The sequence below is a fragment of the Coccinella septempunctata genome, chromosome 3 (assembly GCF_907165205.1).
Source record: "Coccinella septempunctata chromosome 3, icCocSept1.1, whole genome shotgun sequence".
Classification (NCBI taxonomy): Eukaryota; Metazoa; Arthropoda; class Insecta; order Coleoptera; family Coccinellidae; genus Coccinella; species Coccinella septempunctata.
This window is the reverse complement of record NC_058191.1, coordinates 35073743-35100441: the sequence shown is the minus strand read 5'-3', so window position 1 is coordinate 35100441 and position 26699 is coordinate 35073743. Positions and strand designations below refer to the sequence as shown.

At 36.1% G+C, this 26699-nt stretch overlaps 2 protein-coding genes across 6 annotated transcripts in view; one reads left to right on the top strand and one right to left on the bottom strand.

The window, feature by feature from the left end:
- Positions 1-15940, top strand: part of LOC123309276 (anaphase-promoting complex subunit 11-like) — a 46617-nt gene extending 30677 nt beyond the window's left edge. For 4 of the 5 annotated variants that reach the window (XM_044892302.1, XM_044892300.1, XM_044892305.1 and 1 more), the window contains 2 exons: positions 14531-14818; positions 15624-15940. In XM_044892302.1, the coding sequence (XP_044748237.1) occupies positions 14531-14812 (282 nt within the window). In that variant the 3' untranslated portion in view covers positions 14813-14818; positions 15624-15940. Of the gene's footprint in view, positions 1-14530; positions 14842-15623 lie in introns of all 5 variants that reach the window. The other variant, XM_044892301.1, reaches the window with a different exon arrangement.
- Positions 15941-17472: 1532 nt separating this feature from the next.
- Positions 17473-26396, bottom strand: LOC123309631 (nidogen). Its single transcript, XM_044892832.1, has 12 exons — positions 26122-26396; positions 22919-23406; positions 22605-22687; positions 22347-22493; positions 21489-22154; positions 20478-21266; positions 20168-20419; positions 19426-19806; positions 18768-19130; positions 18540-18711; positions 18202-18486; positions 17473-18055 (listed from the first exon to the last, which is right to left on the bottom strand). The coding sequence occupies exons 1-12, from the start codon at positions 26311-26313 to the stop codon at positions 17773-17775; spliced, it is 4101 nt and encodes a 1366-aa protein (XP_044748767.1). The 5' UTR covers positions 26314-26396; the 3' UTR covers positions 17473-17772.
- Positions 26397-26699: the final 303 nt, after the last annotated feature.

Below are 26699 nucleotides of genomic sequence, written 5' to 3'. Positions count from 1 at the left end.
TGGAAAGGTGCACATCTCAAACGCGCATGGGATGCCAAAAATGTGGTGTGGGACTGTGTTTAGACTGTTTTGCGAATTACCACACCCAGTGATATGTCTGAAATATGATTTTTTTAACAAACCCATTCAATAAATATATTTCTCATGTAATAATGAATTCTACTTTGTGTTTCTGACGAGTTTCATTTCATTCCCACCTTCTCGAAACCCGGTACTCTCTTAGTACCCGTGATGCCATATGGCACGTTTATAAAACCTTCAATATCAACGCGGAGGAGTGGCTAGGATTTTTTTAAATATTTTTCTCAGTCACATGTCACCGAAAACATGAAATCAGCGAAGTTTCACAAAAAAATTCGATGAAAAATAGTTCTGGGACTTAATGGGTTAATGCACTATGGTGACATGGTAGGTGAACATCTATTGAAGTTTCCTTAGTTTTCTCTCAAGTCAGTTAGTTAACATCTTCTGAGTCTTTTTGAAGTGTAAATGGCTGTAGTGGAAGGTTTTGATGTCCTTTTTGATTTCCATATTAACAAAGGCAATTTTGAGGTCCTTGTATTGTATGTAAGTGTGTCTGTGTGTGTATGTGTGTGTTTGATATACAAGGGTGTATTAATTGTGGTATTTTTATGTGCTGCATATACACGATCTACCAACGAATCCAAACACAATAATTAAAAGTTTCGGAGATGAAAAAGCAATTATTGCTGTACTTACATGAAAACCCAATCGAAGCATCAGAAGAACTACAATTGATAATAAAATACTCATTTACAAGGCATGCAAATCTAACATGGCAATAATACAAAGAACTCCATCAAAGACTCTCAACAACAAGCTAAAGAAAAAAATGATCTAATTATAATTTTCATCAACTTACTTTTGCTTAATTAGGTTAGCCAAGTTATCAAGTGAGTTTGAGAAATGTTGAGTATAATTCTTTTCAATTGATCGTACACTCTCTTCAAACTTTCGTTATTCAGATAGGAAAATCAATTCAGTTCTTCAAGCTGTACATCAATTTATTCTCTAATAGGTTGCGTCAACTTAACCTTTGGCATATTTGTCGAAATCAATCAGTGAGAGGAGTTATTACTAATTACTCAATGTGCTCAATTGAAATTGTCTGCAATAAATAAACGCCAATTTCTGTGTCGCAAAATTTGACTCCATTTGTGAAGTAAAAAATCTTATTAACTTTATTCTTTGAAATGCATTCTTGTTTCATTATTTTCAAATCTTCAATTCTTTTGTTTCCGAATTGAGTGAAAAGTTCTGATTTTAAAAAGAGCACACAATTAGATATATTTCTGAAATTTCTAAAATTTCAAAATTTATTACTGGAAGAGTTGTTCTTTTAGAGTATACCACATTCAGATTAACGATGATTTTCTTAGGGAATTTCAAATATAAAATAATGCCCCCTCCACAACTACTCCTGGAACCGCCACTGATTGTCACCTTTTATACAAACCAGTAGGGCGGTTTGTATCAATAAATTATTGAAAACTGATTTATCCAGAACAAATTTAGTTTGACAATTTTTCCTGTAACTCCTATAATGGAGTGGCAGACAACAGACAACCTGTGCTTTATGATTCAATTAAAAAAAACATACTTTGTATTAAAGACTAAAAACTGCTTCCTATCAAATTCAAATCTCCCTTCAAAAAGGGACCAATTCATCTGTATATCGTGGAATTGATCTCAGTAAAAATTATGCCTAATAAGTTTAGAATTTTTTTTCGCTATATTTTTGGTTCAATCTTAAAGTGTGATAATCTGTATCAACTCGTTGCGAAGCATTCACCTTATGAATTAACCATGGATCGTTCGTGCTCAGTCGCCTGATTACTATTCCAGTTTTCAGTAAACAAAAAATGCTCTTCCGAATAGCCGAATGAACCTTTGCGTCTTCTAACCTACTTCCGAAGTCGGTGAACGTTCATTAAAACCTTCGCTTGATCTCTTCGCAGACTCGTATGGATGGTTCGCGTACTTTACGGATGGATGTTACCAAATAATAAGGTCAATCAACCTCGACCAATTATTTCCATACCTACGCTCTCGACTACGCAGTTTGCGGTGAGGAAAGCATGGTTCTGACCTAGGAAAGAATGGATTAGTGCCGGTGCACACTTGCCTCAAAAGCTATAGGGACATTCCATCATTATTTTCTTCAAAAAATTGAGTTTATCACTTGAATCAAGCGAAGGCATGTTTTGACTGTAGATTGAATTGAGTGGTTACACTGCACCTCGAGGTCTATTGTATCCCCAACATAGCTACACCATCTACAGCTCGCTCTCCAGTTCTATATAGAGTCCTAAATAACTCCATGAGTATATAAGATGACTATGTCTTGTCCAAACCATTTTGGCTGGCGAAGAAGCAGTTTCTTCCTACTTCTCAAAGAATCTGCATCAATAATTTTCTAATAGACCTGTTTTCATCAGGTGCTTTCTGAGTAGGGAGTGTCCAGTGGGGAAACGGGTGAGGAGGTGTAGTATATTTTTACTGAGATCCAGAATTATTCTGCCCTGAAACATTTCGTAAGTGTTTCTTTTTTCCCATAGCAGAAAATGTATAATATCCAGATACTTTTTGGATCTTGCAGTTTCAAAGTTCTGAAGGAACTTTTTTTTGGAGCAATCTATTGGAACGCTTATGGGAAGTCCGGGAGAGTTGAACCCCTCTTCACTCTCAAGCCTCTTAAGTTGTATCTGTAAATGGTAGCATTTCATTTTTTTGTGTGAAGATATCATGCCCAAATAAGTAACGATAGATAATAGTAGAGTGATGGTGAGATGAACATTTCGAGTACAGCAATTCTTTTTTCAGAAACCGAAAATTGACTCATGTCTCTCTTATCCGTGGGAGAGTTGAACAGGGGGCAAGAGAGACTTGACCATAAGTTTATCAGGAAAAACATGGAAAAAAACAATTTCCAATGACCAACGATTGTCTAGGTTTTCATCATCAGTCACTCTCACTTATTTCCGATATGTTTTTTACTTTACTTTATACTTTTTATATTGATTTTTATTATTCAATTTTCTTTTTTAGAAGCAGACTAATATCTAAGCTCAGTGCGGGAAACTTGTACCACTGATTATGTCTCCCGACCATAGCATGGGTCAAGTCTTCCGCACTCCCTTTTAGTCTATTCAACAGATGTTTTCTTGAAACTTTTGCAATTATTATTAAGAAGGCTCATCGTTTGTGAAACAATAATAATCAATGAAAGCAATAAAACTCATTAACACCACGTAAACTTTGCAGACAAACAAAAATTATTCAATTTCTTACTTCCTAACAACAAAATCACGTTCAACCCTCTCACTCTCGAACTGTTCTGATGGCGGCAAAAATGGAGCGTGCTTTGTTACGAGTATGTCGCAAGCTCGGTCGCAAGGTATTTATGATATCGGTAGCGCGAAATTTGAATTGAAATATTTGAGGTGGTTCAAGTCTCCTACCTGAGAAAGTTTTCCGTGCTCCCCCTACCATTTTACGACAAAAATCTGATTCTATATCTTCAATAATATCTTCAAATCAGTTTGGCAAAAGTGTAGAACGTTGATATGGAGTACATTCGTTGACTGCAGGTAGGAGTTAAATCTGGTATCCTCCTGTTGAAATATTTTGCACTACACTGTACTGATGAGTGGACAATGATCCCGAAACCGGTCTACAGTTGTGTTTGGTGTTTCGACTTCTTTGGGAGTCCCTACGCTTGAATAGTGTAGAATTTTGGAGCTACAAATTCGCGCCAACACTACATGGTTAGGTTAGTAAGGTAACCTAACCTAACAATACAAAACAAATTATCTGATATTGTCTCATATCTGGTAACCTAACCTAACCTAACCTAACAATACAAAACAAATTATCTGATATTGTCTCATATCTGGAAAAGTTGATATCTAGACACTTTCAGACACGAATTCAATTCAGAATTGTGCTCAGAATTGTGGTATCGCCAGAGCAAGTGACAGTTGGTAAACAAAGACTGTTGCAATATCTTGGACTTGGACTACATAAGGAAAGTTTCGTTCCTAGTTATCCCTCTGTTCCAAGATACTAGGTTTCACGGTATTGATAATGTAGTGAGTGTAGAAACAAATATACCTTTAAAAAACTAATAAAATTCAACTTTTACACAATGCTCACTGAAATTTAATCGTTTAATTTTCAAAAGAAAGCCTTGCAGACGGGGCGAAGTTGTTGATAAAAAGCTGCGGCAAGTAAATCGAAACTAATCAAGTTAACATTGTGGTTCGATCCGAAGTGAAACTCGCAAATTGCCATCGACTCATTTTTTAAAACGTAGATTCTAGAATATTGTCACCTCGTTTATTATCTTGAGAAAACGAAATCTGTATCGATAGAAACGCGCTCACTCTGTTCGAAGGAAAGCGTATGAAACCATGAACAGATATCACAATGTAATTTATAATTTTGCTTCTACTTTCATCAATCATCGATCTATTCTTGTTCGAATAATGCGTAATTATAACTTGTCTGAATGAGCTTGAAACACGGTTCCCACTGAAACAATGCTCATTAGGTTAAGTTGGTAGAAGTGATTTATTGCAGTATAACATTTTCACCATTTTAACAATGATTCTCTGCCTTGAAGTTGGAGGCTTGATTAGGGTTAATAATCAAGAGGACGAATTTGTTCTTGTTATTTGAAACAGAAAGTTTGTGAGGATCGAAACATGATATAAGATTGCACGAATTTATCACCCTTGAAAAAACATTTTTGCGGTGCTTATTTCTTCTTTCAATTTGCGAGAAATTTTTTGCGAAATGACATGATTTTACAGCGTTTACACACCTTCTACAGTTAGTATATGTCTAGACGGTACCAAATGAATTCAATCCTCATTGAGTATTCAATGTGTCCATCAAAAGAACTTCGGAATCTTATTAATTAGTGTCGATACCGTTATTCTCTGGAATTCTCACGGTAGCTTGCACTTCTTACCCGTTGATTGAGTAGAATTCTAGATTTTATATGGCTCCAATATATTGTTTATTCTAATGCAGTCACAAAAATACGAATTCTCAAAGAGATGCCTTAAATTTTAATTTCTGTCAATCAACTTTTCATTTCATTCTCTCGCAGTGATACTTTCAATAACATCATACAATTCAATTAAGAATTAGCTATCGTAATTCATCTCTTCGTATCCTTGGCATCATGAGAAGTAATAAATCGAGTGCTTGATGACACTAATGAATTCATTACTTGGATTGATCTGTGTCAATAGAGCTATAAACTTTATAATATGATTATTATATCATCAAAGACTCGTTTTTGATTGTCCATTCAGGGTCAAGGCATTGTTAACCAATTTCGTCTATTTTACTGCTTTTAATTTCAGCAGCATCCATTTTATTGCCAAGAAATGGACCGTAAAAGAATAGAAAACGTTCGAATACCATCACAATAATGCAATAATAACACATTAGAAGGTATGCAACATCAAGGATTTTTCAAGGAAAATATGTTAATTTTTGAGCATTATCTCCTAAAAGGCTTGGCTGTTTTGAAGAATCCTTTTGTTGACTCTATCACTATGAAATTGGGCTTATCTTCTGTCTTCAAAATGAGAGAGATCTTGATATTTGAATGAATTTCGTATGGTCATGAGAATATTCTCCTATTATCCCTTTCTGTTTTCCATGAACTATAATGCTGTTACAAAAAAGTTCAATTACGATTCAGAATGAATATAATGGTAGTGCAATTGCAATTATGAATAAATGTGTGATTGCTGTGTTCGTCCCACATTTTATTAAAATTTACCTGCATATATTTATCGCGAAGAAATATTCCATTAAGAACCCTTCTACCTGCATTAGATCATCATATCAAACACCTACGAATAATTTACATGAATTCAATTAATATTTCTGAGAACATATCATTATTTAGAAAATTTGCATTCTGGTAAAAGTCAGAGGCACTGAGCCAAGGAATTGAAAAGGAGAGTTTACATCCAGAATGATTGATGAAACTATAAAGTGGTGTAATGTTGCAATTTATAGATCGTTAAGCTGATTGAAACCGTTTTGAAATAATAATTGTTCTCTGACTGTCACCTATCTCGAATGTTTCTCAGTAAGAAAAAGTGAACTTTCAATCAATCTAGTATTATATTAGAACAAAACGAATGTGACATTCTACTCGTATAAAACTCTTCCTATAAAAATTTTTTTATACAGTCCATTATTTATTTATTTATTTAGTTTAAGTATCTCGACTTCGGAGGTCATTGACACGGTTACATTCTATTTTTTAACTATATGTGAAATACAGTCCATTAGATTATACTATTTCTATCGTTTTGTTTCAGTGCTTTTTCTGAAGTGAATTCTTCTACCGAAACATTATAATTATATTAGGTATATTTTTATAATAATTGTCCATTATCACGTAGTTATCATTCTATTAAATGTGCCTATAAAAATAAGATGATAATGAAGGACTGTGTACTGAATATGTGTCCGCAGACTTTTTCTGTTTTATCTAGACTGATTGAAATGCAATCGCCCAGTTTTCTTGTAATTCAATTGTTTATTTTCCATTCACTGCAACTTCCTAACAACTCGGAATAATTGAGTTTAAGATAATGGTGTAGTAGTATCGATATTGCTCGTCGTTGTCAACACATTTGTACGGGTGCTGCTGTATTGTATTATTCAAAGGTTTCGTTTCTCAGCTGCTTGTAACGCTTCGTGAATTCTGATTTAACTGGAGCGACAGGTGGTGCTGTAGGTGGAGCAGTTGAAGGACGGTTGAAGGCATTGTTTTCAATTCTAACATTTGAAGAGCAGATGGTTCGTTGCCATACCACCCTTGAAGCAAATCCGTGCAGTTAAGGTTCGGAATGAACTTCAGCTTTTATCATAAACTACTTCCTTATGATTTCGAACGAGTCGAGTGACACTTCACTACAAAAGCGTAGAAGGCCAAGGAATTACCGTAGATTCGGGTGACTTGGGATGATTGTTGAATTCAACTTGTCATATTTTCAAAACGGTGACCTATTTTTATCTGAAAAAGAGGTTCGAATATGTTTAATGACTCAGACTATTGATTAAGATATATACCATGCTTCAGAATTCGGATATAAATATAAAAAAAATGAAATATTCTTGTCCCAAGTCACCCACCGATTTGAGAGTCTTGTCTCACAAGCTAAAATCTATTGATTTCTCAACTCTCAAATGAAATAGGTGACTTGGGACGGTGTATAGTTTGTGATTATATAGTTGAAATTGGGTAGAGAAATTAAATGATAAACCCCTATTACAGCGAAAATAAATATATTGCAACTCAAATGTAAAAAAACTAAAGAAACTAAGGGGACTTTGATTTCTTTCATTCTTTGGTGATTTCTTCGTGCAAATAACGTAAATAATAAAACATAATGAAACAACAAAATAAATGAACGAGATCCGTGTTGCCTTTGATTTGTGAACAACCTTGTGTCATGGCATATCTTATATCGCAATATCCCACGTATCCAGAAAAAAAAATTCCACATGCACAAAGAGAAACACATGTACAGGACACTAGAAAGTATAAGGGCCATAAAAATCGCGCTTGTACTCTCCTGAATTCGTTAATTTTTCCTGGCAATTCAAACGCTCTGATCACGGCAAACTCAACAGGAATTAATTGTTAAACTAACCGAAAAGACGCTACACAATCTTCTAAGTTTGTCCCGTCACTCATAAATGGTAAGAAGCACAGAAATCTGCAAGGGGGTAATTGTCCCAAGTTAAGGATAGTCCCAAGTCGCCCGAATCTACCGGTATTTCATTTTCAAATCTCGAGATTCTGACTTAAAAGTAGCGATTTTCATCATTATGGATCCTTATCTCCAAATAGATGGTGGACCACAGTAATGGCCTGCCAGATTACAGATTTAAATAGTATTTATTATTTGTTTTCAAGGAGGAATCTGAAATCCCTAGTGAATAATATAAACGAACTGAGAAATCGTATGATAGACGCCTTTGAAATAATAAGGTATTTTCTTAGTGTGTTCCTTGGTCCATAAGGAGAAGAACAAGCTTTTACTAAGATTGGAGTAGGGTATTTACAACATTTGATCACATTCAGTTCTAATGTTGTGATTGTTAAATAAGTTTTCCGTTGTAATTTGTTGTATATTTTTATGATATTTTATCTCACAATAATAACTTACAACAAAAATAACTATTTCCATTCAATAAAATGACTTCCAGTGATGGTCCCCGGTGAATTCTGTTACGATTTATCATGTTTTGACAATGTTAAACAATACTGTGATCTTCATCAATTGAATAAATAATATTTCTTTCTGGTGACAGCCATGAATGCCCAGAAAGCTGAAAATAGCTTTAATTGAAGCTATGCCGTGTTTCTTCTAATGACAGGAATGATAAAGTGTTGAGGGCGAGGTAAAGTTAGTTTACTCTGATTAGAAAAGCATAAAGATGGTTAACAGGATTAACAGGAAATTAAGTTTCCGAGTTTATCACGCTGTTGCTTTGGTTCGATCGAATGATACCCCAATATTTCAACTGCAAATAAACGCATGACTATACCTTGTGGAATCTTCAACTTTGTTATTATACTGAATAAATATTCTAATAGTTTTTCCTTGAATGCCCCTAATAGATATTACTTTAATTATGTGATATCATATCCCTTATGCTATTACCATTAACGATAATGTTAGTTATAATATGTTTCTTATCACCCCTTGGAAATTTTGACCTCATTACACAAATATTTCAGAGATTATTGAACTTGGAGGTAAATTTTTCCACATTGAGCTGTACTCATAGCAGAAAAAAAAGAGAGACACTCACTTCATTACAAGTGTTCAAGTTAACTTTATAATCATACAAGTTCCGCACAAATACATTTCGTAGTTTGTATTTCACACTTCTCGTAGCTTCCGTAGCCTCAATTACATGTCATTTAAGTGATTTTTCCACTGACAGGTCTCGTCGTTTCACAACTGTATCGTAACTGAATCCGATCGCGAGAAATTGAAAAAGGTAATGGCAGGTTTTGTGTAACTGTGAAGTAACATAAATTATCTTCGGATTGCACGTATTAGGCGTCATTAAAAACGGGACTTTACGAAAATGAGTTCGCTCTATATCAGTCATCATCAGAGGTGTTCAAAACTAGAAAATAATCGCAGCACAGAAGCAAAACAGCAATTATCCATTATCATTTATGATGGAAGGTGTACGTACACCGAATTATGGAAATTAACGAGAGTGTACATGATTCTTGCGAATATATAATGTATATCTTCCGTTTCCATTCATGCACTCCTTACTCGATTTGAAATATTAAATTTTCCAAAAAAAGTCCCTTTAAATAGCACTATTTGATTACCTCCTTGAGAGGGGTCTACACCGTTTAAGTTTTAGTTCAAAAGAGAGAAAATCTTACGTCAGAAACTACTTATTTATATGAGGTTTTCATTATAATTCAATTCAATCATTACGTCATCTCGGATAGTCAGAATTTTTTTTATTCGTCCAACAAAAAAAAATTATAAAAACTTTTTCATTGAATAACAAATATTCATTCATGTTATTAACTTTCCGAGGTGAAAGCATCTCTTCTATCAACTTCCACATGAAAAAATTTCTCGAAAAGTCTAGCCATTGGCTACAATTCGTATCCTGGCGAAATTGAAAAAGGAAGTTCGTTAAGTTCCGCCATCTTTTCGACGAAAGTGGAAACTATTGTAATATTCGTAACTTCTACTTATTGTTCAAGTGTTCTGGCAACAACCCACATTTTGGTAGTCTTTCCCCCTTTACGCCTTATACGGATGGCAAGAAAGTCTCGTGGTGTAAACTTCTCTTAACATCTTTGAACGAACAAATGGTAATCCGACCATTTGTTTTTCTGATGATTATGATGTATTAATTGCCAATCAACTGTGGATCATCAACCGGAGCATAAAACTGAGAAAAGAGTTTATGCTGCAATGGCTCCATTTACCACAAGTCCGAGGTTAATCTTTCTCCCAAGAGAAAATGCAACAATACAGAATTCCGCTGCGTGTAAACTGGCTCTTGACCATAATTTGAAACGCATTTATTTGCACGGTTTCAATTCAGTTAAGATCAAATCTAGTGTGAAGAAAAGTAAAAGTTAGAAAGTGATGTAACTGAAAACGTTGGCCAAGAAAAAAAACGCATTAAGTCAATTGAATTATGTTTATTTGTGGTCTTTCGAACGTACCTATCTTGGACGGTGATTCATCGCTGCCTGCTTCTGATAATTGTGTCATTGCTAATTTGCTTCCTTTTGGCATTGAAAGCAGAATTTAATCTTCAGCGGTGTGCTCGAATTTCGGTGTAGAAACAGCGGTTTCACAAAACAATGGTTGTTTGATCGAAAGGTGGATAACGGCCCCATTAGAATCATATTTTCATTTGGGAAACCAGAAAACCATGCAAATTGAACTTTTTTTCTCTTAAAACGATCTACGTAGGTCAAACCTAAATACTGATAGTGCCGTGGATCTGTGATGCTATAGATATAAAGGTGTGGTCGTATCAAGCCGTACTAGTAGACGTAGTAGTATGTTCGAAGCTCCTCTGTATACTCTGGGATTAAGCTTTTCGGCAAGTTCATCTGATAGGTTTCTTAAGCCCTGGTATTATCGATGTCAGCTTTAAATAACATTGGCCTTGTCTCTTCGTTAACATATAGGTTTAGGTGTACCCTGTACCTCAGAGTAGTATTCTAGAGCCTCTGATGTTTATTTTATACATACAGGGTGAGTATATGATAATTGACCACAAATTATTCTGAGGCAGCTATTGGTTTTCTCCTTCTTGAAGAATAGGCTTACCCTATATTCTCCAATTCTTGGAATGTTGATGTTCATGATTCGGCTCATCTCTTTGGAGGTCTGCCTGTTGGTATCCTGGTACTTGGCCTCTCCTTGAATGCTTTCTTTGCAAGCTTTCCCCCCACTCTGTCGACATATTCCTTCCACTTTCGTCTTCTCTCCCGTTTTCTGTACCAAGGGGTTTCTCCAGCTATTGATCTAAAGGTTTTCATCTATGTTGTTCAAAGAAGTTGTTTTCTTTTGCTTGTGTACGCTGTCATTTCGGCTGCATAAGTTAATATGGGTCGTAGCTGCAAACTTCTGAAGATTCTGGTGTCCTTAGCTTGTATGCGTATTTTCCTGTAGATGTATTACTTCATTCTCTAATTCCTAGATAGTTGAACTTCATAACTTGTGTTATCATTTCATCGTCTGTTGCTACTATTGGTAGTTGGAGAGCCCAAGAGGGAAATTCGGGATCTACCAAAAATGTATATAGAGGGAATTGTCTAGGACAGCCAGTCAGCATAGTAAAAAAAAAATTGTATATACTTAAGAGTGTCAGATTAAGATATATATGGTTAATTACATGATAAAAAGTAGATATATATACTCTCAATCTGACAATTTAAGCGTGACGAAAATGTGTGGGAGGGCGCCTAACTTGCAAAAAAACGTTACGTGTACATTCTCGAGCGTGCTGACTTTTTTTCTTATATTGAATTCTGATTCAAGAATTGCGGTAAAAATATAATCTGACAGTTTCAGCAAGCCGAAACAATAAAAATTGACAATAAAGGTCACGAAAATCAGTTTTTTTGAATTATCTCTACTCCTGGACAAATTGTTTTCGCATTCATTATAAAAGTTGTAGGGCCTAACATTTTCTATTAATTTTGTCCGAAGCAATTTTTTCTATGTTTGAACGTTTTCGACATATGACGATGTATACTTCATTCAAATTTATTTTAGCAGTCGGTTGGCCATGAAATAATTTTCTCAAGTTTTTGTAACTAGAACAAAGTTAGGTTGGCACTCATGAAATGTCGTTAATGTCATAACGCCGTTGCCACAACTAATATCAATTTTTATTACGAAAATGCCGAAAGTGATTGAAAAAAGAGACAGGGTTTCAGGAAGTGCTATTTAGAATTCAGGTCCGCCCATTCAAATAGTCATACCCTGATATTTTAAAATCCACAATACGTCAGACGGTAGCGAACATATTCAATGTAAGAGAATTTATATAATGTTTCATCTGAATCTAAACGACATATATTTCAGCTGGATATTTCCACAATCAGAAAGATTGTGAATGAAGAGGATGACAAAGAATTTCCTTCTATTGGGAGACCCAAAAAAGTGGTGCCATTTGAGAATTTTATGTTTGATTGAATTAATGCGAAAAGTTTACTACATGATTTTCGATAAATGTCATCGGAGAATAAGTTTCCTGAAATAGATTTTTCTATTTTTCATTTGACTTGTCCTATACAATGTAAATGTCTTAAGGTACTAATAAATACCTAATTTTTATTATTACATCAATGTATCAAGATGAATAGCCACAAATACGCGCAAGTTGCCCTGTTACTTGTTTATTCATGTGAAATTTTTGTTAAAAGGTTTCATCTTAACTTGAAACTTCCTTCAATTCCTTTTAATTATATTGATGCAAGATGATTTTTGTTGAAGAATTCAACATTCTTGAAATTATCTGTTAATTCCTTCGGGAGATACCCATTCCCAACCACTGCATCACATGCATTTCATCTTCGAGTTATTATTTTTGAAATCTACAAATGATGTAAGCCAAGGAAGATAACGAACATTAACTCTCCTCAAGCTAGTGCATATTATGATATACTGATCTCTTGTATTTTCCATGCAAACAACTGGATTTGGTATGCCTTCAATCAATTTGTATAAACTTCAATTATGTTCGTCACATATTTTCCGAAGAGATTCGACATTGTGATAAAATACGTAATAACAGAAACTTTTACGTAGAACGGGCAACATAGCGTTGATTGTTTTGGCAAGCTTCATAACCCCACATTTTCGTACTATACCGAGTGAAATGTGTCAAATTTCCATGGCCAACCGACTGCTAAAATAAAAGTGAATGAAGTTATATGTGCGTTATACTGGGTTTCTACATTGACCTTGGCCTTTCGCATGTGTGGCTATGCTCCTCGCCCTTATCGCCCTTAAATCGAAAACGGTTTAGAGTATGTCAAATTGCTTCAGACAAAAGTTGTATAGAATTTTATGATCTTCAACTTCCATAATGAATACAGAAACGATTACAGGTACAGGAAGGGAGATATTTAAGATAACCATGGTATCTAACCAAAATAAACATCTTGAAGGAAATATTCCTGAAATAAAAAGATGGAAGGTCAGTGGTACCTATCAATGGTTGAGCAGTGTTGAATAAGTCTGTGAAGAATTAAACAGCGGCAGAGACTTTCTGCCTGGATCGCAGGATGAAAAAAAATTCTCAGTGAAGCAAGTCGAGATCGTGAGCGAAATAGATTTGAACTCCGTCGGAACGAGCACGTTGGCGCAAACCCTTGCCGAGGCAGGTATGCATGAAATGAACGTCCGCAATTTAAAAGGCCGAAGTCGAATAACAGTATCTCCTCGAAAGGTGGGAGGACGCAGGTTTCCGGGGCATCACCGAGGCATGAAGTAATAGGTCAAGATCGAAATACGCGAGAACGAACGAGATTTCGTTGGAGATTGAAGTTGGGCAATTGGAGGAATTTCATCAGGTGGATGCCTGCATGACCTACTGCGATGCAGATAATCCGATCAATTGGGCGCAAAACACGAGAGAGAATTGTGTTTATACACCAGATTCAGATCCCGAAGTAGGTTTGTTTCAAGAAAAGAGCCAAAGGCATAGTTTGCTGAATGATGTTGGAGTTGTAGACATATGAAATGATTTTTTTTCAGTATTCGAAGAAATACAAATCCAATTGAATTGGAACTAAGTTTCTAATTTTCTATTTTCGATACGAAGCAACATTGCGTAGGAATCTGGTAGAAGAAAATGAAAAAAAATATCGGAAAAAGTTTCTGCGCCGCCAAAACCATAAGATAACAGCAAAATTTTGCACACAGCTTCAAAATGTTATACTAATTAATCACATGATCAGATATGTTGTTTTGGACAAATACTTAGTGACATAGAATACAGAGCACGCAGTATTAATGGTCAGGATAGGAAACTATCTGTTTCTCAACCATATCTGCAGAGTGGTTTTATGCTATCGCCTGTTCCCACAAAAAAGCAAGTGATCAAAATCAATGCCCTCTGTAAAAGCAAACTCTTACTCTTTGGTAAAAAGTTCAATCAACTTTGAAATTTTGAAAGAAGGTTTAGGTTACTAATTTCGCTTAGAACCCCAGAGTCCATAGAAAATGTTGAAAATATGGCAGAAGCTTCACGAACTTCTGTTGGGGTTTCACCCCAACTGGCTGGTATTGATGTGTTATGAGAATCCATTCATTGATACTCTGAATCATTTTTTATTCTGATGAAGCCTGGTTTCATCACTGTGAATATGTCTAATCCGCGTTTGTGTTTATCATTTCAATTATTTTCATTATTTTTTTTACCTAATGTTTTTTATTTTTGTTTTCAGTATAGCCTTCGCCAGCTGGATCTCTCCCTCCTATCGCAGCTATGGTCGCTGAACGAGTCCATCCAAGATTTTCGACAAATCCTGCAGGACCAAGAGGACTGCCGCGTGCTGTCACCACCCTCCCTCTCACCGTCCCCCTCGTCAGATGACGAAGGCGACTGCGATGAGCAGTTTTACATGAATGCCCCATCGGCAACTCCTTCAGTCAAATTCAGACCCGCACCACCCCCACCTCCCATCAGGAAGTCCAGTAATTCTTCCAATGCATCGACTTGTGGTTAATTAGACGTGAGTTGTCGAAATATGATTAGGTAGCTAATCGCCTAATTTTAAATTTGAAAAAAAAAAAGATCGGTTGTAGATTACAGCTCCAGCTCAATAAAAATTTCTAGCATAGAAATCAGAGGAGATTCATAACGCCCATTGTTATAAAAAATATAAATAGCCACAATATGTTAACATCTAAATATAACTAGCAAACACACCAGGTAGATACTGACCAACTTCCTGTATGAGAAATATTAATGATTCAGACGTCTACCACCCGCTGATATAAATATAAACATGCTATTTACTATCTTTGTTCTGGAGAGCAACACGAGTTATCTCATTGCTTGTTGGGGTATTTCTAATACTTCTTAAGCTTCTACTAGCCTTTACTTAGGTACCGTCTATTCCGTGCCATGCTCCATCTAGGAATGAGGGAGTTATGTTGATCTGATGAGATCAAATAAGAACCATGGTCAGCATTAATTCTTCTTCGATGGAGTAGTCTTCGCGTTCTTGTTCTGGTTGGATTTAGTTCCTATAAATTGTTAATATTGATATGAGCGTGTGGTAGAATACATCCCAATTGTTGAATGTACGAGTACAAATGGATAAATTTTGCCATTTGCCTGTGGAAAGGCCTAAATAAGCCGGTGTTCAGATATCCTCACTTGAAATTGACCTCATTCGGACGAACCTGAACGTTTTATTGAAATCTGAAAGTACCGATTCTATTTTCTACCCCACCCAACTCGGAGACATCTTACCGGCTTGAGAAAGCACAATGAATTTCGTTTTTCTCTTCTAATCTATGGTTATTTTTCAGATAACTAGGCCACCGACATCCTGTATATACCGATTGTCCGAACACATTGAGGTTGATTAATATTCCTTGTGCAACATAAGGATGTTATTGTGTAGTGAATTAGGATTGTAAGTCGTGTGAGTGATTTGAAAAACCGAACAACTGTTTCACATTGTGATTCTGATTGTACGTGATGTGTTTTTCGTTTCTTTATCGAATCCGATAATTTCATTGTGATATGAATCTTGAAATCCCCGCGTGGGTATTTCAGAATTGTAAAATTTAAGGTTGTAATTATTGATTGTGGACTGAAAATAGAAAGAAGTATATGTGACCGATCGGATAGATATTCTTTCAACCCCTTCTTTTCTGCAAAATGATTTTAGGAGCTGTAAGAGTAGAATAACTATGATACAGTATTTTCTTATCCCTCATGGAATTTTTGTGAAAAATGTGATTCAGAATACTCCAGGGAATTTTGGGCGAATCATAGTGATCCACGATAGCTATGTAGGTTTGGCAAAGAAGTGATAGAATTTTATGAAATTATGAAGTTTTTAACTGTGATTAAAAATAATTTGTTTCATCGAAAAAACAGAGATGTTTTCGTTATCAATATGGAACCAAGTGTGGATGGAAATTAAGTAAAAGAACACCTAAATGGATCTCTGCAAATGTTTGGGATGTGTACTAACAGCGAAGTTGAACTCCCTTCGTATAATTGTGGAGAAATCTTAAATAGCCGCTGAATTGATTACTGATAGACATTCTTGTGGTGATTAAGTTTTAGAGATGCTTCAATTGTAGGCTTTCTTGAGCATCAAATTCATGAAGGCATGGCATTAGATCCAGACACTATATCAACACCAAATTTTCAAGAATGTTTGGATATCAACTCAATGTATTGTAACACCAGACAGTTTAACCCGGAAATCGATGAGTTGCATGATAATTTTAATGGCATCATGCATCACTTCACTGCGACAATTTCAGCGAAGAATGTATATCAGGAATGTTGAGATAACTAGTCACGAATAATTATGATGTAACTATTCAGGGATTTCTTTTGAGGTTATGGAATACCATCATCAGTGATCTGAAATTATCATTATTGTCTCTTGGAAGAACCATTAGTGTAGTTATGGTTATTATTTTATATTCTAAACAGAATTAAGCATACCATTCGCGTAGATCATTAACCGGAAACAAATGAGCAATTTGCAAAAACAATAGAGAACATTGTTTTCTTGTACCGTTTCCGTTTTTTTTTCCGAAATCTTCATCTGGTATACACCATTATCATTATTGGAATCATGATTATGTAGAAGATAATGACATAATTGAATGAGTAAGACTATCTGGAGGTGAGAAATTCTCCATAAGGAAGACAACTCTTTGTACTCTAATTGTAAATATGTTGGTGTGTATCTTCGAAAATGTACCCCTGCAGAAACTCGCAATGTCAGATTTAAATGTAGAGTGAGTAAATTCTTCAACTCACTTATTATTTTGTGAAAAAATTCTTGAACAGTCCAATTTTCATTTTAAATCACGGAACTTTCCATTTATAATCAGTTTATGCACCCTCTACTAGATGTATAGGGTAGTTTTTTTGAAGGACAACCCTAATCCTAACTAATTTTTGATGGGGTTTTTATTTTAGGAATGAAATGTTCAATGAGGTTCAGCAGAAGAGTAATTTAATGGGTTCAAACTATTTCATCCCTATACTTAATAGAAAAAGTGTTGAAAAAACCACCAAATAGAATTCAGCAACAAAAATTCTATCCACTTCTTGCACAGAAAATTGGCGTTGCCATGGAATAACTCAACTACTTTCTGTAAAATAGGTATATTAAAAAAAGACAAATTCTACTTTTAATTTTATTCATACGTTCATTCAGACATAGTTCGACTTTTAATTTATAATACGCGCGACATTTGATGTGGAATTATTTGTGGTGATGTAAGTATGAATAGAAAAAATGATAAAAAAATCTGGAAATATAAATAAGAGTTATCTAAAAGCTATATATGTATAATAGAAATAATTAATAGTTTTATTCCATTGATCCACTGAATTACAAAAATTAAAATCTAATCGAACAAGCATGACCATCAAGTTATTAATGATGCTTGACTGAAATATTGGCCCATAACCTATTGACTTTCAGAAAATTGTAACTTGTTTTTGCGTGACTGGCAATGTGCAGGTTGGCTTTTCCAGTGGCGAATGAGCCTTGTATGAGCAAGTGCATGTCTTGCTTCCTCTACCATTTGGTAAGCAAATATGCTCGGGAGGACATTGATCTTTGTACTGGCAGATATTTTGCAGAGGGGGACACCTCATTGGCACAGCAACCACCTCGAATAACCTCCCAGCACCAACTATTGGAAGAGGTAATGGTTCCAGTCTCTTGAGCGTTTGTTTATCAACCCTCTCCACGCGTTTCCTGTGGAAGAAAAGCAGAAAATGTTGGAAAACTTTAGATGTAGAGATTAGTCTTTTATTGATAATGTTCAAAACCAAAATGTATGTACGTATATCAGTTTTAAGGTTATGTCTTATAAACAGAAGAAGAGATGTTGTTATACTCACGTTATCCAATCGCTCCAGAAAATATAACGATCATTCACCGTTATTCCGAACGGATATGTGCAATTGGATGCTATCGTCCTCTTTTGTCTGTTATCAATTTGTATACATTCGATTTTTTTAGTTCCGGCATCAGCATAACACAATTCTTCAGTATCATAATCGATAGCCAAGGAGTTCGGAAGGGAAATTTCTTTGCCCTCGAAAAATATGGATCTTTCGCTGCCGTCTGCGTTAGCCCACTCAATTTTCGGATGCAGCCTATCCCAGTCCGTCCAGAAAATTTTCCTGTCAAGAATTCCCACATTGTTATTCGAACATAACACATCGGATCAACTTACCCTCGCTGGGGGTGAACTGTTATACCTCTTGGATTTTTAAGGTCTGTGTTGACCAGAGTTACCCTTCTTTTACCGTCTATGCTGGCTACATCTATTGTATCTTTTGTGGAATCTGTCCAGTATATATTTCTCGATACCCAATCCACAGCTATACCCTCTGGAGATCCAACGCCTAACATGAAAATTACATATTTATATTTGATTGTACCACTGAATAATATCACAAACCTTCGGTTATAAAGTCTTGTTTTGAGCTGCCGTTGTAGAAGGCAGTGCGGATGGCCCTTCCGGTTATATCGCTCCAGAAGAATTTTCCATCGAAACAATCAATGTCCAGACCAACGGAAGTTTGGGCACCCTTCACCTGAACTGCTCTTCCATATCTTTCCCTGGAGTTTTCCAGGGGTATCCTCAAAGTGGCCATACCTTGGTTCAGTAAGAGGAAACCGCCTTCATGTGTTGGATTTCTTCGGCAAGACGTTCCGTTGCCCACAAAACCGTAGTTGCATTGGCAACTGTATTTTCTTTCTGCGTCAGCAACGCAGGCTGCGTTAGGATCACACATTGAGGGGGAGGTGAGACAGTTTTCTTCTGCAATATAAATGATGCCATGTTAATAGGGCTGAAGACAAGGCCTAAGTGAATAAATGAGATGATTTTAGATTGTGAACTTTACATGATGCTTAGCCCAGGTTTAACAGTGCCAGTAAACTCCCCAACAGAAACCTGCTCAATATATTGTTATCTGATTGGATGTTAAAGTTGGAAGTAATGAAATGAACGTGTAATATTACAGAAATAAGGGAGTGGAACCTAACTAAATAAACGTCGACATCTAAGAAGATGTATTAAATGTCTCATTTACCAATTACAGTTATGAACATACCCAAATGACAAACGAATCCATCTCCGTAGAATCCTACTTGGCATCGACAGATATAGAGTTCGGTTTCTTCGTCGTAGACACAAACACCATGTAGACCGCAGTTGTTCAGAACGTTGCAACCTATAGGCTTCAATTTGCATTCTGTTATACCATCCCCGACGTAGCCAGTTTTGCAACTGCAATAATGGGTTTCGTAGGTAGCATCGTACAAGCACTCGGCATTTTCTACGCAGGTACCACCTCCACAAGTATTGCTGCCATCAACACACAGGTTTTGCGAGTCCCTCACAAAGCCTTCCTTGCATACGCATTCGTATCTGTTTGCGTTGGTGTATAAACATTCTTCAGTAGCTGTGCAATCGTTGTTACTTGCACATATAGCTGGAAATGAAAAAATAGTAATATGGCTCTGATTTATACTACAAAAGAACTGGACTGGCACAGATTAGGATTAGCCAAAGACATGAGACTATGGCTACGAAATTTAATTGTATAAATGAACTGGGACAGTGGAGTGGCACTACTGGCAACGATACAGGTTAAGAGTAATCAAAGAGAATCATCATCCATGGCTAGTTCAAAATCTACTTTTCCAATAGCCATAAGGCAAAAAGCTTGAGCGGTGGAATGCCAGGTGCTAATTTGGTTGACATCTCTGCTAGTCCAATTATTTTGTACAATAGATAAATTGGCAGTAGTTAACTCATCTAAAATTACTTTGGTTAAGTGAACATCAACTTACCAAGGGTACAAGTGTATCCATCCCCTTCAAAACCACTCATGCAGACACATTTGGAACGTCCTATTGTCTCATCGTAGGTGCAACTAGCATGAACATCGCAGTTGTTTTCGACAAGACAGGAAACCTTCATTTCGGAGCAAGTGGTCCCATCACCTTCAAAACCATCAATGCAGACACATGCATATGATGAAATTGCTTGTACGAATTTGCATTCAGCATTTTCATTGCAGTTGTTGAGTTCATTGCATGTGACTGTAATATAAAAAATACACTAATATAATCTATGACTTGGGACTCAAATGCTACTTACCATTTGGAAGTATGGTAGTTGGATTCTTGAAATTCTCTGTTCTGACACAATACTGGGCGTCTTCGTCTAGTGTGAAACCTTCAGGGCACCAACATGAAGTATTATCACAATTTTTCGGAACCCTATCAGTGGTCGTTTGAATCACTGTTTCTGTTGGCACATATTCGGACGTATACTCAAATTCTTCTGTAGAAGAAACTGGTGGTGGAACTCTTCCCTCAGTGGAAGTGATTGTATTTGGATCAGTATTCATCTGGGTTTCAGTAGATGTTGGTACCTGTGTACACCTATATCCATCACCTTCGAAACCAGGCAAACACAAGCAATGGTACTCATCTGTTGCCGGGTCTATTTGACACATCCCGTAGGGCGAACAGTTGTTGGCAATGTGACAGCTGTGTCCGACCTTCGGTTGGCACACCTGTCCGTTTCCAGTGAAGCCAGCTATGCATCTGCACGAGGCCAGGCCGTTTGATTCCACGCATTCAGCGTTTTCGTTGCAAGTGACGTTGGTACAGCTGACTGCGTTTTGGCAGATTCTGCCATCGCCTTCGAATCCTGGATTACAACGGCATGAGTAACTGCCGATGAGGTTGGTACATTGGGCGTTGTAATCGCAGTCTGCGATTCCGATGGCACATTCGTTGGTGTCGACGCAGATAGTGTTTCCGCCTTCAGCCATCTGGTATTGGAAACCTGGCCTACAGGCGCACCTGTATGAGTCGTTGTCCACTACGCAAACGCTATTCTCTTGGCATTTTGATCGACCCTCCTCACAAGGATCGTAGTCTGAAAAAAAGAGAGAATTTTAAACCTTATAGAGGGGTACCAAAAACATAGAGACTTCTTTGGGACTGCGGAATGAATGTGGGCGCAAATTCACAGAGGTAGAACAATCTGGCTGCGTCTTAGAGATTTTTTTGAAGATTGGTTAATGTTAAAAATGTTTTCAAACACATGCATCATTCCTTCAATTGACTATCTATCTGGCAGCTATTACTGAATACTTACCACCAATGGGGGTGACCTTATTACTCAACCCAAATCGAATAATCTGCTCAGTCGCCTCATAGCTGATGAAATTCTTCCCAACCTTCAATTTCCACGAATTCCCGAATGAAGAATTCCTGTACTTGCACTCTTCGAATTGAAAACTTTGATAAACTGAGTACGGATGGACAACTTCTGTGCCATTTTCATCCTGATATTTGAACACTCGACTAGATGATGACTGGATGATACCCGGTGCTGTAACAGTGTATTCCTCTTGGTATTCATCTATGATAACCTTGGCATCGTCGGGCAAATTTGGTATTTCTCCTTGGATATTAGCTTCCAATCTAAGCTGGTCGAAAAGATCCAATCCATGGTACTTTTGAATGATAGCGATGCTCTGGTTTGTGTTCTGGAAATAGAGTTGGGCTGTGTGGTTGAATATTCCTCCAGTTAGCTGATAGCCATTGGTGGCTCCACGTATTGGTTTGGCGAATAGATAACCAATGGAACTTCCTAAGATCTGGAGAGATTGGATGTCGGAACCGATGGATTCGGGTATTTTAGATATCGCAGTATATGCCCTTGCGTCTTGCATTACTATGTAAGATTGCAGGTCTAAGTTTCCTAGTTTTTCTCCATTTATTTTTCCAGTTACTTTTCCATTTACTCTTAGTGGAGCGTCTGTTGAAAATTCAATACTTATGTTTAGAGAATTCAATAAAAACTCGAAATATTTAAACAAAAGACTCTGGGGATATTAATTGGCATTAATCAGTAGGTACTTGATAGATGATTAACAACTCAGGTTGAATTTTTTTTGTGCGTAACGTTATATGTAGATCTACAATATCTACAAGATTAACATTTACATACCTTTTTTGACACAAGCTCGTCCATTGCCATAGTAGTCAGGATCACACTCGCAACAGAAACCTTCATCGTAATCTATACATTTTCCATGAACGTGACAGTATGTAGGGGAGGAAGCACAGGTGGTACCAGGTACTTTACTGGGTTTTTCTGAAAGTTATCGAAAGTCTTTTATTTAGTCTTCAGGAAATCAAGGAAGCTTGGTCCAGAATAAGGAGTAAGGAAAAAATAGACTTGATTGACAGCTTTTTGAATACCTACCTTCATTATTCTGATCTGGTTCAACTATATTACTTTCGTGAATCATAAAGGTCCATTGTCCAAGCAGATCCATATTTGACCATCTGGAAAATTTGAATCAAATAATTTGCAAATAGGTACTTATTGATACGATTCTACAAGGCCTTGCAACAAGCGCGTCTAGGCCAATGTTCATTCAAGAGAGAACAAAATTTAATTTTTTTCTTGTCCATAGAAATTATTAGAGATCTTTTGTGGCCAGATATTAAGCTTCGTCTGGACTTTCAAGGCCTTCTGGAATGGACTCTTATGCATCCAATATTGTTTGTACTTACTTCTCCAAGTTTTTGACCTGCTCAGTACCGGAAGCTGGCAAAGTAAACACTGTTCCTTCCTCCGAAACAAATCCAGCTTGTGCTCGTGCGTCTGGAAGACCAGATTCATCTCCAGTTCCTTGAATCCACTGTATACCATTCTCTGGATAGAGAAACTCGACGAAAGAATTGGCACCGTCCGTTGCAATTGCCACTTGATAAGTATTCACCTTATCCGTTCCTTTGTCGTGATAGCCCACAGCTTCCCAAGTGGCGATGAACAGACTGGTGGCTTGGAAGTTGCCATACTCCAAGAATTGGTCATGCACATTTTCTGTCGCTCTCTGGAGAAGACCTGGATCCTCTGTCTCGTAGTAAAATACGGTTCCTGCGTTGGTTGTGTCTACGTTGGAGTAGAAGGGGGCTATGGAGGGATAGTCCAGGGGAAATTCTAAGTTCAGAAAATTGGGTATTTCTGTTCGGAAAGATAGGAGGCCATTGTTGTTGATCTGTAAAAAAAAAAATTAAAATATGATGCAAATAAATCGGCTTTTATAAAATTCATTCAATATTATACAAGTCTCTAGCTTGGAATTAGTTCAGTAAACCTCCTCGATCAGGTCGATTAGTATTTCAGTAACTACAGCAAGTTCAAATTGGATATACAGGGTGACTATTTGACTCATAATAATATTTTAATAGTAGATTCTTGAGGTCAAAGGAAACACTATTTTCCTTTACCATTTTTTCCAAATCAGCTCGGCTTAAAAGATACATACTGTTGAAGAACCATAAAAGAATTTTATTTTTAGTTCTATCTCACAAACGGTTTCATCGAATGAAATGAATTTCGGAATATAGTTTTTCATTCATTTCATGAATCTTAGACGAACACAAGATATCACCCACGTCTTCCAGTTTTCTCATTATGACCATTACGTACCATAAAAATACCAAAAATTTACAGAACCCAAATCTTGAAACTAAGTTGGACGCTTATCTAATGAATATTTGAACGTTTTGTAAAATAAAAGTATTTTTTCTTATTTTCTCGTTTAATGCGCCGTTTTCGAGTGATTTGATAGTCAAAAATTAAAAATTATTTGTGAAATTTGAAAAATTGGGAACTTTGGCTGAATGCAACTCTGTTCAAAAAGATCCACAGATGTGTAGAATCACAGATTGAGCTAGTTATTCTGAAGATCATTTTGTTTTTCCATAGAAGGCACAGCTCATTATGAAAACTTAGAATGGCTATATCTTTTTACCAGGGCCAAATCGGAAAAATGGTACAGGAAAAAAGTGTTTTTCTGACATCAAGAATCTACTGTTAGAATATTTGTACGAGTCAAAGACTCACCCTGTATACCTTATATTTAAGCCTATATCAACTAATTCGAAAATTAAGGATTCATCTCCAAGAAATAATTCAGGCAGTTTGAGTGTGGAATGTCAGGAGGTATGTTTGATTATCTTTTTGTGTCAAACAGAAAACTTAAATAAAAATAAGTCAACAGTATACAGTAGCGTCATATCGAGCGATGATTAGTGGAATATTTATTAGTTTGTCGTTTTGTGAGAAAGAATGTTTGCTATGAAAAACTGAAACCAACATGATTGTTTACAGATGAGTCGAGATATAGATGGTTTTGGCGTGTTTGGGAATGGACCCATCCTAAAAAATCGCAGAATTGTTGGTGTTTGATGCTAACATGACTGAGATATACTTTTTTAATATACAGGAAGGTTTTTTCTACCTTCCAATGAAATTGATGAAATATTCCTTAGGGTTTTTCTAGACCTCCTGATTCAAAAAGATTGTGGAATTGGCAGTTTTACTTTATAAATATTTCTTTAAGTAAATGAAGACTCAATCGAAATTTCACTTAACCATAAAATAAGGAGTGAATTGAACTTTTTTTTTAGTTCCAGTTATGAAATTATGACGTAAAATGGGACCGATCAATAACCTTAGGAGTTATTCATCAGTAAACAGAACCTATTGAAATGCCGGCCTTTAACCCCTATAAATATGCATTTAGTGACAAATCCAACACTATTATCACATAGATATCGACAAATTCTCCATACCCACCGGTGTCAATTCATTCTTGCATTTTCTATAACGATTCCCTGAGAACCTCACAAGAGTGATAAATATTTTCTACTATCAAGTTTTATAATGATATTCTGAACTGTCCACAAGATGAGACAATTGTGTTATCTCTCATATCATTCAATAATAAGAAATTTCAATTGATTGTGGTAGAGATATATCAAATTCTATGCCAACTTTGATAGCATTTCATGAAGAGAGTAACTTTTCCTTAATCTTTATGTTGAAGATATAACATTCCCGCATTATTAATTTCATTTTCTATAGTAGGTATCACTTTTTCGCACTAGAGAGGGATAAAAAACGAAAGACAGTTGAAAACGTTAATTTTTTAATCGCTGTGAATGTTTTAGGACAAAAGGGATGACAAAAAATCGGCTAACCTACCGATATAGTACAAAAAAACGGCTCCTTTCGAATTCAGTGAATTTCTCCCCCATATTCGTTAGATATTTCAGTTATATTGCAGCAATAATTGATGGTGAATATGAAAACATTGGAAATTACATTGATATTGTATATTTGCGAAGTATACAATTAGTGTACTCTTTTCTTGTAGGTATAATTGTATCTGTGTTGTTGCTTGAAGATACTTATATGAAAATGTGTACCTATATTGAAAAGAAAGAGCTTGTTTCCGATAGCAAGATCTGATATTTAAGAACAATTGAGACCAATTAAGCCGTAATACAAAATTGGAATTTTGAGTATGCACTCAATAATTGACCTGAAACAATGTAGGTAATAAAAAATCTCTTATCAAGTACTATATTAGCGAGGCCCAGACAAAAAACCTTTTTTAAAATGTATTCAAAAGGCAGAAGAATAACTAAAGATAGCACTTGGTTTTTATGCTGAATTTCAATAATTGACCTCTTGCGTTGTACATAAAAAAAATATATTTACTCCTTTTCGAAATCGAAGATTATAAGTTTTTTTATTTAAATAAGAAACCAAAATTCAAATTGCATATTCAAGTAATGAATACTTCAATGTATGGCAAAGCGAGAAAAAAAAAAAGCGTTTGAAGTGTTTATTCCAATAACTCCCTGTTTAGTTTTCTTTCAAACACCCTGTGAATCTCCCCAGGTTTTCAGGCATAACTTACATAAATGGTATCGTAGGCTTCTCCAAAAAAAATAATCGGCACTTTCAAATTCACCGGCGCCGAAGATACATCATCTCCTTTCGGCAATCTTACAGCTTCCTTAACATTGTAACCGTACAGCAGCGCTGCGGGAATCGCAAAACTACCACTAAACAGGCAGAAAATACACCACGCGATCAGCAACTTCCCCATGTTCTTGCTCGCACCGTCCGTTATACTGTTTATCAAAATTCAAACACTGGCTGGATCTTCTATCGAAAGAAGGCCATAGTTCACTCGAATAAATACGGATCGAGTTATCAGTGGACTTAATTAGTGAATGTTGGTTAAAAATAGTGTTTAGCGCTGTTCTGTAAGCAGGAAGGAATTAAATCTTCCGAATGTGAACCCTTCTTTATATTCTCTGTTCGCAGAGTAGAAAATTTTATGAGGTGCACGCATATGTTCCTAATTATGTGGACACGAAGGCTTCAAAAGCTTTCTGGTCTGTGTGGACATGTCGCAAGCTTGCCGAAAGGATAATTTGTCATTCCGCCGTTTTTTAATTTCCATGAATATTTACTTTGTATTTCGTGGAA

Excerpts from the sequence above, each read along its gene's own strand:
- LOC123309631 (XM_044892832.1), bottom strand. The coding sequence starts at position 26,313 with ATGGGGAAGTTGCTGATCGCGTGGTGTATTTTCTGCCTGTTTAGTGGT. Across the intron at positions 22,688-22,918 it reads CAGGTCAAAAACTTGGAGAA|ATGGTCAAATATGGATCTGC; the intron begins GTAAGTACAAAC and ends CAAATTTTCCAG. Across the intron at positions 22,494-22,604 it reads ACCAGATCAGAATAATGAAG|AAAAACCCAGTAAAGTACCT; the intron begins GTAGGTATTCAA and ends GATAACTTTCAG.